General features: G+C 43.8%; 2 protein-coding genes across 2 annotated transcripts; both read left to right on the top strand. All coding sequences in view use genetic code 11, as the record gives it.

Moving 5' to 3' along the window:
• Positions 1–2,436: 2,436 nt before the first annotated feature.
• EGR_03059 (Iron-sulfur cluster assembly) lies at positions 2,437–10,173 on the top strand (the record flags this gene model as incomplete). Its single annotated transcript, XM_024492308.1, has 12 exons — positions 2,437–2,500; positions 3,116–3,509; positions 3,578–3,903; positions 3,941–4,030; positions 4,102–4,560; positions 4,632–4,729; positions 5,118–5,289; positions 6,350–6,824; positions 7,697–7,934; positions 9,648–9,806; positions 9,848–9,963; positions 9,996–10,173. 12 exons carry the CDS (start codon positions 2,437–2,439, stop codon positions 10,171–10,173), a joined length of 2,769 nt encoding a protein of 922 aa, XP_024353234.1.
• A 152-nt stretch (positions 10,174–10,325) lies between these two features.
• EGR_03058 (Telomerase Cajal body protein) lies at positions 10,326–11,956 on the top strand (the record flags this gene model as incomplete). The annotated part of the gene is made up of 4 exons (XM_024492307.1): positions 10,326–10,606; positions 10,870–10,999; positions 11,384–11,519; positions 11,664–11,956. 4 exons carry the CDS (start codon positions 10,326–10,328, stop codon positions 11,954–11,956), a joined length of 840 nt encoding a protein of 279 aa, XP_024353233.1.
• Between the last annotated feature and the right edge of the window lie 3,396 nt (positions 11,957–15,352).

The raw sequence follows: 15,352 nt of genomic DNA, 5'->3' as shown, positions 1-15,352 counted from the left end.
AAGATTACCTGTCTACCTCCATTGCTTTTGCCACTTTCAGGTGTAGTTACTTATCATCTTGCCTAGACAGCTGTCTGCAATGATCATTCTTTTATAATCGTCCGATCATATCTGTTTAGGCTCTAGTGAGTGATTACTAGAAATCTGAATCATTAAACACCATCTAACTTATCTAAATACTGCCTCGAATAATGGTGATAGTCGAAATGGAGTTATACTTATTTAAATCAGCTTCATTTTGTGGATGTTAAAACTCCTACTATGCCTTTCAAAGACACAATTCTGGCAAACTGCCCTTATTTATTTTTTTACCTGGCCGATGGTAGGAAGATACCTGGCGTTAACAAGGGTTGGGTCAGATGGCGTTTTGAACCATCCGTGGTCCGTATCACACTTGAAAATAATAACGTATACAGTTTGCCTTGGCAAGATACATAATTTAAAGGGCGGTTTCAAATACAAGCGTGAGTTGTAAATTGGGCTGATGGGGATACACAATCACGTTTATAAGAAATTGAAAACATCAAGGTGAATTTTTTCGTTGTGGGTACCCAAGACAGTTACATAAAATGATCTCTAAAAAACCCACTTCTTAATCGTCGATTATACAGAGGAATTTAGCGGGTATAAACTGCGCAAGTTACTTGAAATAATGTCTTCTTCATGTCAGTTTATTCCTATAATACTTATGCTGTTTTAATGTACCTTTCAGATAGGAGGCGGGCAGAGGAGTCGAACCTCCTGACGTAGGCGTCAACGCCCTGAAATCCCGAGAGCGGTTCCGTGTTCACACCCCCCCCCCCCCAAACACTGTACTCGCTTCCCCCATTTACTTATCCTAATAAACATGTCGAAGAGTATGGAAGAGGAGATCCACGGGCCTTGTCCTACATTCCTGTTAAAAAACGTCCCATTCCCACCGAAGTATTGCCACCTCAGCCTTCATACTCTTGGGACGAGTAGATGGAGTGGACGGTTTAAATGTGTTCAGGGTACGTTTTCTCCTAAAGAGACTGATAGCGTCCGATTCGTCACGGAACTTGTATTTACTGACCGCCTTCCGCCTCAAAGGTACGCTTAAGCGAACCAGCATTACAGCCGCTCATTTACATATTTCCATTTTAGTCATACTTTTAAGAAGTAAGAGCACTGAAAAATTGCCTTAGCTCATTTCTGCGCTTTGTTTAAATATTAGGTAATGGATTTTTTGGTAGGCTTCGAGTTTCCATGCTACTTTTTGAGTTAACTTGTATTGTTACATTTCAACAATAGTCTGAGTATCGTTAACTTGTATAGCAAAATAGTCCCCTGTATTCCAAGCAGTCGTTATTAAATGTTGAGACGCAATTAAACCTAACTGCTCCCTGTCGACAGTAAAAAACAGTGTTTACTGAAGGCTTGCGTAAAAATAGCATCAAATCGTTTTCCACAGAGTCTTCCCGAAATAGTACGAGAGGAATGCCATAAAAGACACACACATATGTAATTTTTACTACCTATTCAATTCATTTTGCATTTTCAATGAAATAATTTGATTCTCAAATATCTTTGAGAATAGGCCCTTTGAAAATCACAAGAGATGTGGAGTGTGCGCTGTTTTAAAGCCTAAAGCGTCCTGCCTCCACAAATCATCGCTCGGAAGTGATGAACGATTGGCAACAAACATTCATTATATTAACGCTATTGTAAAGAACTACACTTATTTTGCGTCATTCCCCGTATTATATGAGGCGAGTTCCTGTATTTAGATAATTGGAGTCATAATTAGGGGGCATTTGCAAAATAGTCGCAGATTACAGAAGGGTGGTGACTAAAATGACAAAACGGCGCAGAAAAGACGGGAAGCTGTTGTAAAACTGGAAAAAAAAACAGCTGATAACCGCACGAAAATTAGGACTAGTCGAACCACAAAAATAACAAGGTAGCCCTAAGTTAGTAAATCACCGCTGTCTTATTTACCACAATCTTATTTGCATTCATATGTGGGCGGAGTAGTGCAATTATTGTCTAGCGTATTCATGGTTGATGGCTCGCATGCAACAGTAAATAAGCTCAAAATCCAGTTATGCGCTCTACGCTATTCAATCAACGGGTATTCTTGAATACAAGTCATATAATGTAGAGAGAAGGTAATCCAGCACGTGGGTTGTCGGTTTGATTTTCTCTTTGGTTACCTGGACACTGAAGGGACTGACCACTGCACTCCCTCTGGTAAAACCACCCGCGAGCTGTGTCAGTAGCCCCACGGCTCTTCCGCACGTCGAATATGCATAGCCCGACTTAGTATTGCGTCTTCGGGGAACTCTCAACGCGGCACAGTTTAGTATAACAACCCATCAAAGACCGCATAATTTAGTTACAACATAGTTTTGTAACCAGGAAAATATTTACGCGGACGCAGTCACGGCAAATCAAAGGGGAACAAAGATGTAACAAATGGACAGTGGTAAGAGCAGGCTGACCGACTGCGAAAATAAACAAGCATTAAAACGCAATTCAAGTTAGCTCATTTCCTAACAATTCAGTAAAAACAAATGCGAGTTCATGCTGCTTAAAATAAAGCCCTTTTATTTCGATTTATACGAGATATGCTTGTGTGCTTTGTTTCCACCACTTAAATTAGGGCGCTGTAGCGATTGGTACATTATGGTTCGATCAACTTAGGGGAGAATTTGAAAATGAGTCTGAAGGTTGCACCGTATTTTTGCATTTTAATTGTTTTTGGAAGTAAGTAAATAGTGCTTGACAATTAACACACCATCTAGAAAGCCTTCAACTGACAGATGACTTGCCGATCGGCACGTGGAATGAGATCACAATCAAGCTGGGCAGAAATTCTTTTTCATTTGGCATCGCGACTGACCCCTCGCGGTTCTTGGCTTTTTCTATACACAGTCCTTTCAATAAAATATGGGCTTCTTTGCTGGAGGAATTTCCAGTCGCTTCATCCCAATATGGCTATAATCTTGGACTTGTCAATCGGGAGAGGGTTACAAACGCGTCACAGATTCTTTTTGTTCATTCCTTTCATTCTCAACCACTTCTAGCAGCTGTTAGGGCTTCTCTCTATGATGCTGAAAGTAAACCTTGCCGGGGTCCTAATGAAGTACTTTAGGTGCTATACCGGGTGGTTGTGGAATTGACTCTACGGACCGCTTTTCCGCATCTACGATCATCACCAGTTGGGAAGGCGAAACGAGTTATTTGCTAGATGATACTCCTGGTAATTCATCGGAGAGGCTGCGATGGTGGACATCGACGCTTCGATTCTATGCCGCTTCCTCCCCACAAGGTTCCGCAGATGCATGCCCGTCTGGGTTTCAGGCAAATGCATCATCCATCGTTAATCTTGTCTACCACATCTACCACATTCCACTGGTAACAAGCGGTGGTTCTGGTGGCACTTATGTTAGTCCCTCTACTGGTGACGTTTTATGTGTACTAAATCGTCTTTCCTCCTACGGAGATGCGGCGTTGCGTGGGACTCTCGTTGCCAGTATTAATGCCAAGTTGGTTCGAAATGGCTACTCTCTATCTTGACATATTTTTGTTACTTACCAATACTTCTTCTTACTAGAGACTTAAGACTTTACGGTGACAACAGTTATGAGGTTAAGATCGCTCGACATCTGGGGACTGCGTCAGCTGTGAATGTGATTGCTGAGTACAAGACGGGTTCCCGTTCCCAAATGGAGAGCTCCACTTTTGTGGCCTACGCTCCCACGGTTTTATACACTTGTCCCCATACTGATGAGCAGTCTTTCTACCGTATTTACACCAAATCCGATCAGTTGACTTGTGATCTTTTTTCCGGCATTTCAACTGGAACCCGATTTAGCATCGGAATTATCTTCCTGGCAGCTTTACTGTACGCTCTCTCTGGCAGCTACTTTGTGTGGTTACGTATGTTTCACTTTTGATGATGGTTTAATACTTCTAGGTTGCGGTACCTCTATTGCAATGATGTCCTCGTTCATTTGTCTTATGGTTTTCTACCGTTATTCCCACCTACCCGATAGTGGCAAGTTTTGTCCTATTTAAATACTTCTTTGGTTATACCTAATGCAATTTTAGTCATGTTTTGGTTGTTTGCACCTTTAGCAATTCATTTGGTTGTAGTTGGTGTGCTGATACCAATTTTCACGAGCTGCCTGTTAATGTTTCTGATTTACTGCTGCTGCATTCGAAAATTCTACGTACAAGACACAGTTCCTCTATCCCCAAGTATATTCAACCCCCTAAATGAGCCACAGCTACCCTTCTACAGCAGCTACGGAGCAATAGGAGATGTGGATGATGGCAGAACCAATGGGGGCTCGTTTGCGGACCACTTTTTTCCTGAGCGGTCCTCTCACCTTAGATTTCCTAGAAGCCACTCTAATTTCACTTTTGGAACAGGTGAAGGCATCTACACTGCTACCACCACATTGAAAAATACTTTCTGCTGCTGTTGCTATAGCAGACGATCGAATCAGTATCGGTTATGGCGACTGGCAAGGCTGGTTCCCGTACTGCCTGCTGTATTGCTTCTTACTTCCCTCTTTGTGGGCTCGCTCCTAAGTACGCTGTTGTATATGTGGATATTCATGCACCTGAGCCGAACCTACAATGACTCATTGTTCCCTCTTCAGATTACATTGATGCCTTGAAGAATCCCCCGGGACATATATGCTTCTTCGTATTCATTTACATTGTGCTGATTGCACTAATGTATATTTACAAAAACATGGTATATCCCATACGTACTTTTTATGCACTTTTAACTCGTTTTCTGCTAGCGTCGAACATATGCGACGCTCCGATTTTCTCGCCTTTGTCCACAAATCACATGTATGTGACGTTTTTAACTAAAAGTAAATGAATTAGGTTAGGAAGGGAAAGAAAGCAAGATGCAAACAATCTGTGCCATATTAGTATAATAAAACATTTGAACTGTGAAATCCGACTTTTTTCGAGGTAATCGTAATGAATGTGTCAAATTGCGAGTCAAAATATTTTTGGCGAGTCTGAGATCTTCGAATTCGAGGATTTGCTGTTCGACAATATTGTTGAAATAAAATTCTATCTTTTCCAGAAATCTGTTAGCCGCTAGCCTTATAATTTGTATCTTATTTTAGGCATTTGGCCTGTCAGTTGCACTGACTGGGCTCTATATCGGTCTTAACTGTGTTGCGCTGCTGTTTTTCCCGAATTCTCTACTACCTTACATTCTGGTGGATGAATTTCTTATTCTGACATGGCCAGAGGAGCGTCTAAGTGTTCATGATATCTCTGTTTACGGCAGAAATGGTTAGTCAATCTGCTTGCAACCTCACCTTCTAATGTTTCTGAAGGAGCCGCATGCTTGGTGCAATTTTTTCGACCCAGATATAAGGTAGTCGATGTCGCGGTCAATTATTGCGGGAGCCATGCAGGCACTGTAGAGCCTAAGACTTATGAGCTCCTGAGTTTTCCAATTATTATAGCTCATACAGTTCAGACGCCTTTATATATAAATGATTCCTATTTCTTCATGATTGACTACCTAAGTTTATGTGAACAGTGACATATTGCCAGTTTTACCAACCGAATGTCTACAGTTATCTTAATGGACATCTGAGGTGGCAATATTTGTTCAAAGACCCTTTTGAGTACTTGCACCCTTATGATATCAATGCCAAACTTTCAAAATATTTTAGTTACTCTCTGATTATCTTAAATACAACCTTCAAAGGTGTTTCGATTTACTTATTTGCTCACTAGGCGTAGTCGCTTGTTGTGATGAAAGATGTGTTGTCAGTTGACCTGTATTTTTTAATGCAATAAGCTGGTCATAGTAACCGATCTGACGACCAATTGTCGTTGGGGTGGTTCTTAAAATTGTTGTATTCTTATGGGAGCGATAGAGCTTATTAAAATATTTGAGCTCAATTTCGGTTCTTTTTCTTATCTGCACGGTAGCTAAGGTTGGAGTTGGTTCCTTGAAATTGATTATTTGGATTTGCAGAAATAATCTGACACCTGTCTGTGTTTTTCTTATTTTGTCTGCTTTCACCGATAGCTTCATCCAACTGTCGAGATAATTCTGGTCCTTTTGAGTTACAACGAATTGATTTATTAGGCACGTTGCCTTTTGCACGAAAGGGGAGTATTTGGGATATGAAATCCTCATACCATAAACCCCCAGGGAAACGTCTGCATCGTTATTGGATCCTTTATCAGATACGAGTTAAATTCAATAAAGTCTAACCATTGACTAATCCGCGTTGTGTGGAGCAGAGGAAAGGATAGGATAAACTCTTCAACGAAGGCGTATTTACGCCGTGATTGGGGAAAAACACTGTGAATGTTCTCCCTCTCCACTTCACAGACACAATCTTCTTGGTGGTATGGCTAAGTGGAAGCGTGCTAGCGGGTCTCATAACTTTGTGTGCCCTCCGCCTGAGCGACTCCCGGGACCACAACGCCAGCCGTGGGCAGGCAGCAGGAGGACTGTGCGAACCACTAATGGCGGCGCCAACGGGGGCGGTAGTAACCACAACCTCAAGGTCGTCCCATTGGTGGCCACTGAGGCAGCGTCTGTTTCAATATTGGCGTCGGGATCGGCGGCGAAATCGAGGGCCCTTCACAGCCTTTGACGAGATGGAAGTAACTGCGGGCAGACAGGATGAGGAGGAATTGGAGCCCTCTGTATTCACCTACTTCGACACCGAGACATTTCCGCCCCCATACGCCCCTGTGGAAGAAAATCGGCTTCAAACCAACATCGCATGGCCGCCCCAACCCCTCACCGATCGACCTTTGGCCCCGGTGCTCCCGGCAGAGCGACGCGCATTTCTGGACAGGTGAGTCACTGCTTCCTCTGTGCAATGATTGCACTACTGCCATTACTGGAACCCAATTGTGTCGAAATTAATTCAATCGGACATTTAATTTGAGCTTGTTCACTTTCGGTGTCTTTCTTTCGTTCAAGCTCTTAACGAGTCGCTTTCAAATCACAGATGTTCGTCAAGGGGTGGAAAAAATCCCACCATGAGAGCTCGTTCCTAGAACTTTGTTGCACTCTGTCTGATCAAGATGTATCGTTGACGGCTTCCTTAAGCTACAAACTTGTGGGATGACGTCATATTTTTTGATCTAGTGATGGATGATGTAAAGTTGTTTATAGCATAGAATAGTAAAAAGTCGAGAGTAATACCGTAGCCTACTATGATATGGATGGGACGGTAAAATCCTATTTTCAGGTGCTCCTAGTTCATTCTAACTAGGGCACCTCTTCAGCCCCCATAATCATAACCTAAACAGCGTGAAAGTGCTTTTGGATAAAACAACCACACTAAGCACAGTAATCTAAAACAATTCAAATCAGGAGATCTGCTTTGTGCAGACTGCTGAATCCCACATCCGCCTTAAGACTCGAATCAAGGACCCATAACCGTCGCAAGCGTTTTAAAATGGGCTGCCTTGTGAGCGATTCAGTTCTTTCTTGACCATAAACAGTATGAATCTAGCGAATCGACACTGGATGTAAGCAGAGAATTACTTTCTTAAGCGTTACATTTGAAAAAGAGGTATGATATTAGGTCCAGAATAAAGCCTATTCCTTTTGTTAGTGCGTTGTGAAAGTGTTACTCCTAAGATATCTGAGGTGGACCTTAAGTACACCTGTTCGCTCAGTTATTGATCTGTGACGGTCTGTTTGCTCGTTGCATCGCAGACAGCGCCCGATGTATGGCGCGGCGTTGGAGGCCCCACTTCCACCTCCTCCTCTGATTCCCATGAGCCGCACTCAACTTGAAGCAGCGGCGGCGGCCCCGTCAGCGGGACCGACCAACAAGCAGACCTCACCCTGCCCCTGCCACACTACGAGAGGACGCAATCCCTTCGACGTAGACGTGGAGGAAGACCGTGCTTTCGGATCCCAAGACCTCCCTGCCCCTCCTCGTGATGAACCAGTGGAACAATAAACATCATCTTCGACTATCATTGAATGTAACACCATTCCATTTTATCATTCACTTTACCTTGATTTATGTGCAATATTTTCGTTTTCTCTTCTATCCCCAGATTTAGAAGGCTAGTTGTTGGCACACATTTCACATTGTATATCATGGGTGTTTTACAAGCTACCAGCTTTGTGAGAGGGGGAGATCTGTGTTTTTCTCCCCACCTGGGAACTGGTGATATCTGCGCGGCTGAAGATTTGGGGTAGTTGGGCTTCCTGCTTCCCAAAATGTACATTTAAACATGTATTGCACATGTACTCAGGCATAAGCGTATCCTGTTCTTCATCTCCAAATTGTGAATTGAGTTGAGGTCTTCAAAATGTTCTTTTCAATGAGTTTTAGTTCCTTGCCGTGCATGATTTGTTTCACTGTCGCTAAACGAAGTACCACCCCCTGGCACTTTATACCCTTTTACGGTTCTCTCAGCCCGGCTGATCAGTTGTGGGGCTCTCACTCATGTTCGTAGTCTCTTCCAGCAGTATATTCGGCCGGTCCTGATGCGGAAACAGTGTATCAGTTTTATGGATTCGAGTAAAATATTTGAAAGTCGTGGATGGGGGCGCGCTTGGTCTGAAGGACAGAAGTCAAGCAAGGCAGCCTGAAGTTTTTCAGATTTGGGCATGTGACTGCTTCCGCACTGACATCATTCCTGCATAGTCCTGCCGATATGCGAGATTAGGGGTAACTTGGCGGGGGAGAACAGTGCTATCGCCTGCCTGGTTTCGCGCGCGTGGTGTCCACCACAAAAGAGACGTTTCATACGATAGAATTTGATGACGGTTGATATGTGTATGAGGATATAAATAATCGCAGGCCCTGAAGTAGTTCCTCTGCCTTGCACTCAAACTTTATTGACATTGCTCTAAACGAGAGGATTTATTCATTCTAAATCGCCCATTCGCTTCAGCCAAGCAAAAGACAGAGGTGAAATTGGCCCCAGTTAGTGTATGCGTAAATTCAAGCATGTCTTACCCCTATCGACTATGGGCGGAATAAGTTAAAAGGTCTTTGAGAACACCAATAAGGAGATTTTTGGCTGTTTCTAGTTTTATTTAATGCCGCAACATATTCGAAGTGTTTGAACGGGTACTGCGGTGCGTTGAGGCTTTCCTGAAGCTGGGAGGATACAATGCTCGGCCGGAACATGCGTTACGATGTACAGAAGGACTGAGGGGCCACCGGTACAACACGAAGTCCATGCTACCCAGCTAAAGCACAGTGACCATATCCTTCAGTGCCAGCACAAGAAACGTGGAATGCCTAAAAAAAGCAATCAAAACATTACAATACAGTGGCCTACTGAGGTTCTACGACACGTAGAGAGGATGTTCTAAGTTTACCTCTTAATTTTACAAAACAAAGTTCCACTAAAATAAAATGAGCTAGTTAGTCCTTAAAAATCCAAAAATTTAGTTAAAAGCGCAAAATGTTTAGGCTAGCTGGATGCTGGTAGACAGGTAGTACATATTTAAATGAAAAGGCGCATTACCGGTTTCCTTACTACTTGTTTTTCGTATTCTAATAGAAGTCCTTTTAAACGACAAACTAATTCGTAACCTAAGCGTCTGAAAAGCATTTAAAGGTGCATAGGTGTAGTGTAGGAATTTCGGGATTTTCAAGATGAAGCTGGTTGTTTTAGTCGTCTTTGATTTAACCCATCAGTATGGATTTGGCGCAGCGCAACTAATTACTTTTAAGCCTGGGTCCCATGCGCACATGCTGAGGCTGCGCCCGGTATTCCATAGAGCAGGTCCGGTTGTAAGAGTTGCTTCCCTATCTACCGCGAATAATAAAATAATCTTTTCGCCGTCTTGTGTAAAGGTTAGTGGGAATGTTACAGGGGGTGAGCTATATTTTATTAGAAACTGAAGGAACTAGGAGAGGACCATGGATTACTGCGAGTTATTGTGGATAGTGGTGGCTGCTCCGGTTTTCAGTACAAGTATGAGATTGATAAAAACCTAAGCGGTGATGACATGTAAGTATGGTTTGACTTAATATTCCCTTAAGTATCATTGAGCATTCCGGTGTGAAAATCGTCGTTGATCCCCAGTCGATGCAGTTCCTCGAGGGTTCTAAACTCGACTACGAGGAAGAGTTAATCCGATCCGGTTTTAGGATAGCAAATAATCCTCAGTCTGATAAAGGGTGTTCCTGTGGCTCCTCATTTACTCTGAAACTAGATTAGCTGCGCAGTTTCTGCTTAATAGATACACCTTCCTCCCTTCTTCTCTTTTGGTGTAGTTCACTGCTTTGGCTTACATGGGTAATGCTTCCACCTCTTCCTAGGATTCTACGCCCGAAGTTCAAAAGTGTTGCGCTGAAACGCAGGCTTTTAAGATGGTACCCGTAAACGAAATCCCCGAATCGGCTTCACTAAAGGCTCCAGAATCTCAGTCTACCACTGAACTCGTCGAAACCTTTGCAGTAGTAACAATGGCAACAGAAGAAAACACCAAAGAAGCTTCTCCTCTAGTTTCAAGTGGGACTTTGGATCTTGGTTTAAAGCCTGGTGGGGCTGATGCTCCGGTGAATATTTCCAATGAACCACTCGTCGTGACACCATCTGAGGCTGAAGAGGAACCCATGGATCAAAACTTTGAAGGCCACTGTGAAGGCGAGTTTGTGGTGTTGATTGGTGTTTGATTTGGGTAGGAAAATCCTGTGTTAACTGGGTCACATATTTCTGCTATGCAGATTATCCTGTTGACTGGACCTTCTCCCAGCCGAAACTCTTTGCAACAATTGACAAAGAGTTTTCTTGCAATTATCATGGAGTGCATCTATATAATAACTATCTTCGTGGGTGCAAGTGGTGAGTCCCTTACGTTGGTCCTGTTAGATTGCATATTTGCCTCGATTAGCTATTTATTCATTCATTCAGGTCTCCAGATGGGTGTTGTCTGCTTACTCTTAGCTTCGACAATGTCTTTCGACTGTTTGACTTTCCACCAGCCCTGACGAATTCCGGCGAAAAGTTTAGTATCGATACGGATCCGCTGACTACAGAGATTGTGAGTTGCCTGGCCACATCTACATGTATCCCATTTGTGTTTGCGCTACTTCGATAATCTCTTTCACAAAAAGCCTGTCGTACTGCGAATGCCCGAATGTGAACTCGTGTACGATTACTGCTGGTTCCCGTACATGCGATCCGACGACCCTTCTACCTGTTGGTAAGATGCATGCTTGCAACTTTTCCCTTGCACTCTAAATTCATATGCTGTATGCCTCTTCAGTTTTGTAAGTACTGGTAGACGAATGCCAGTCCGTCTATGGGACGCTTACGATGGTTCACAGCGAGCCACCTACCTGCCCAGTAATCATTTGGTAAGACCCATGGATGAGACGGAATCCACATTTCTCGTCATTTCAAAACCATAAATAATCTGTTGTAGGGAGAATTTACATCACCACAGAGTGTGGCTTTTTCCACAGATGGCAGACTTTTATACTGCGGTTTCCGTCGCTACATTCAAGTTTTTCATGTCGATAGACCTGGTGCTCGCTCGGAACGTCGACCACCACTAGGACGTGAGTTCGTCTTCTTAAAAAATCAACGTCACCTGATCGTCACATCCTTGTTTCTCACTCAGCGGTCGTGCAGGTAGAGGGAAGGGGTGTACTTCCCCGAAGTAGTGATTATTTTGAATGGAAAAAAAACTGTTTCTTTTGCAGAGCGATCAAAGCAAGGTGGAATATTCTCGGCACTATCGGCGCCGGTGCTGAATGGTGTCAGTTGTGGTAGTGCTGAAAGTGTCTACGCGGTTGGCACCTTCGGCGGCACGGTAGCCGTCTACTCGGAGTCAGGAGGTGGCGAGGCCGTCTCGCCCATCCTCCAGGGACCCCGAAGAGGCGTTAGCCAGGTCCAATTTGTCACTCCAGCTTCCGGGGTGGTGCCTTGGTACCTCATTGCTGGCGGTCGTTCGGACGGAAGCGTGCGTCTATTCCTCTTTTTGCGATGTTGTTAAGCCCTTTGGAGGAACCGGCTTTTGCCAAAATTTCGAAAACCGGCTTACAGAGCCTCTACTAGAGCTACTTGATTGACACCGTTCCGATAGATTCTCAATGTCAACAGAAGAGGCAGACTATTTTCTGTATTTCCGTGCTTCACCTCCACATTTGGCCGGTTTAATGGTGTGCTTTGTCCTCTACATATCCTCTGTCAGCCGTGGACACGTAATATCGTAGACTATTAATTTACAATGAATCAATGGAGTCTCAACCTTGCGTAGCTTCGTACTCACAATTCTGAAGAAAAAATATGGGTCGAATTAATAGGTGATAGCTGGCTTGATATTGTGGGACTTCGTAGCTGTATTTTGTTTCATGGCACAGACCGCGCTACCATCGTGCACAAATTTCTTTGTACTGGTTCCGTTTAGCTATCAAATGTTATTAGTGTCGTAACTTTGCTTCACGGCGGTCTGCCTTCTCAATAGGCTTGGGTCTTGTGTTTCTGCATCTCATGCCTAAGTTGTTGAGTTAATACCATCGCTTCTCCTTAAGTCGATTTGCAACGGATAACTCTCATATAGTGAGCGACTCGAAACACGGCGTTCCATCCTTTTTTGTACTGATGTTTTTTCTACTTGCAATAAATATGTGTGGGGTAACCAAAGCTTCTAAACGCCAACAAGTCAGTGTAGGTTTGTTTGACAGTCAGCGCTATTCTGGCCCTTATGGTCATCCACACCTTGTTGTAGATATATGTGTGGGATTCGCGCTTTTTGAAATCCGAAACGCCACTAGCTACTCTATCTCGCCGAGTAGAAAACTACCAGCGCTTCCAATTTGACGTGGACCCGTAAGTCACAGCTTCCATTTTCATCCGTGTAATTCACCGTTTAAACAGTCAAAACGCTTGACTGCCTGTTATGGAACCCATCTAAACCGTGGACTGGACGTTAGCTACAACTTCTTCCTGGCTGTTTTTGGAATAGTTTTCTGCTTGTTTAAAAGTGAAAAGTCCTTAACAATTTAGATATTACCACCATTCGCTAGCAACAGCAACTTTTCATTGAGACCTGTGGGCCACGGCATTGATATCCTGTTTTTCAACGCCCTTTTAATCCCAAAAACACGTTATCCTCTCACCTTCTTCTTGAATAAGAAATAAGCCAGGTTACAACGATTTGTTATTAAAAGTACTTTGCTGCGTAAAATATCTTTAGTGAACGTAACTATTGGGACCCGAAGGCGAATATCCCTATGTAGACTCGTCGTGAGTTGGTTTTGTGGGCGTAATTTCTAGTTGCACCAGAAAATTGGAAAGCATGCTAACCATGGGGTTTGCATTGTCCTTTGCGAGTTATGGTCTTGGTGCCTGCTCATTTAACTATAATGCTTTACTTATGACATTTATTACTGAGCTGTGAAGCGGATTGATTGGAATGACTTGTCGGCTAGTGACACTGGGGTTCCCCTCTTCCTTCGCTCAGTACGGGACGATATCTCTTTACGGGCAACCAGACAGGCGCGGTGTCCTGCTACGAGCTGCTAACGATGCGCCTAGCATCAGTGTGGCGCGGCCATGAGGATAGCTGTCATAGCGTCTCGGTGCACCCCTTCCTGCCCACCCTCGCCACTGCCTCGGGCCAAAAACGACCTCTCCTCACTCCCCATCTCGCGGACGAGCATCTTCTTACCTGCACTCCCTCCAATCCCTCTAAGACACCAAAATCCACCTCATCGTCCTCATCCGATTCCGAGAATGAGTTACCGCTCTCTCTCACGGATGCCGAAGCCACTGCGGTAGTGGCCAGTGGTGATAGGATAAACTTCCCTATGGCAGGTCGGCTGGACCTCTTGCCCATTCGAAAGGAGGTCAAATTCTGGATCTTTCCCTTTGATAAATAAGGGTTCGAGGTGTGGCTCTTCTCTCCTCTATTTTAGTGGCTGGAATTTCGCTGGATTTATGGCTTTGGCTGCTGCCTAGCTGGAACAGCTTTTGTAGCTAATGTCTTGAAATAGCAAATATATTTTTTTTACGTTGTGATGAGCCCCGCTCTACTTTTTGTGTGTTTGTGTTTCGATTTTGTGCTTTCGAATATTAAGTGCCTTTTAAACGGTTACGCCTCCACTTGAGCCAACATTCTAGACAGTATTTTGAAATTGTGGATGTGGTAGATGTTCGTTTATTCTGCATGTCCCAGTGCTTGCATTTTGAATCGATGCTGGAGTCATTTTGCATTCAGACCTTCAGCGATTTGCGTTGTGTGTACCCATTTTGCTCTGGATTTTAGTGTTGCGTTATGGTGACAGCAAGTACGGCTAGGTAGCCTACGTTTCCTGGGTTTCTATTGACTAGCATGATGTAATAAAGTGTGGTTTTTGATATACGAAGCAAATAAGTGCGGCATGTCTATCAGCACATTTGTCGAAATGCTTTTCAAAAGCTCTAATCCTCACCTTCGGCCCCGGTTTCTAGGACAAAATGACCTGCCCTCTTACCTTCGAACTGTCCTTCTCACATGTGATAGTATAATGCCGAGGAGAGTTGGCAATCACTTGGAGAACTATGAGGGGAATACAGAGGATGAGGCGGTCTCCCCCTCATCCCAAAATGCGGTATGGGATCTTCTCGCAGGTCAATTTTACGGCTTGAAGTTTTGTTAGAATGGAATTTTCTCTCGGTTGGTTGACTTTTTCTGGATGTTCCCCAAGAAGCCTTCTTACACTGCCTAGAGATGTCATTTAGAATAATTGTTGTTCGGCTCCCAACGGCGAATTTGTAGCTCGTTCTTTGTGGACTTATATAGCGATCCAAATAACTAAGATTGTGGATATTGTTCAGTTATTGAAGCAGTTCATCGTTGGAAAAGGTGACGAGTCGACATTCCCACAGCGAACTGAGAAGTCCTGCGAAAGGCGAGAAATGGGCAAGCTCTCAGTGCCAAACTTCGTAGTCCTGTGCTGATTACTAAACGATTGCAGCATACGTCTGCGGTTCATATCAATTCGGCGACAAGAAGGCAGGTTTCGATGTACTCATGAAATCACCGTTCCTAGGTTCGCTGCTTTTGTCGATGAGGATTCCATCACTTTCCACGAGAGATTGTTTAATATATTACTTATTTTACGTGCTGTTCGGTATTTCAAGTAATGAGATTAGTAGAGCATTTTTAAGAGACTATCTACGTCTAGTAGGAAATTCGCATTTGAAGTAATCTTTTCTCTAGGCATGTTTGATGACCGAAAGGGGTAGATTTTAGCGGTGCTTTACTGGCACTGATGTGGGGTAAATGATCTAGAAGTGTTGGCAAAGAACGGCACCTGCATGGCTTGCAAGTTCTCGTGCAACAGTTGCCTACCTTCAACACCGCATTGAACCGCATGTCTTTATTTTTCCCCTCCCCAGGTAACAG

The sequence above is a fragment of the Echinococcus granulosus genome, assembly GCF_000524195.1.
Source record: "Echinococcus granulosus chromosome Unknown EG_S00015, whole genome shotgun sequence".
Lineage (NCBI taxonomy): Eukaryota > Metazoa > Platyhelminthes > Cestoda > Cyclophyllidea > Taeniidae > Echinococcus > Echinococcus granulosus.
This window is presented reverse-complemented; position numbering and strand designations above follow the sequence as displayed.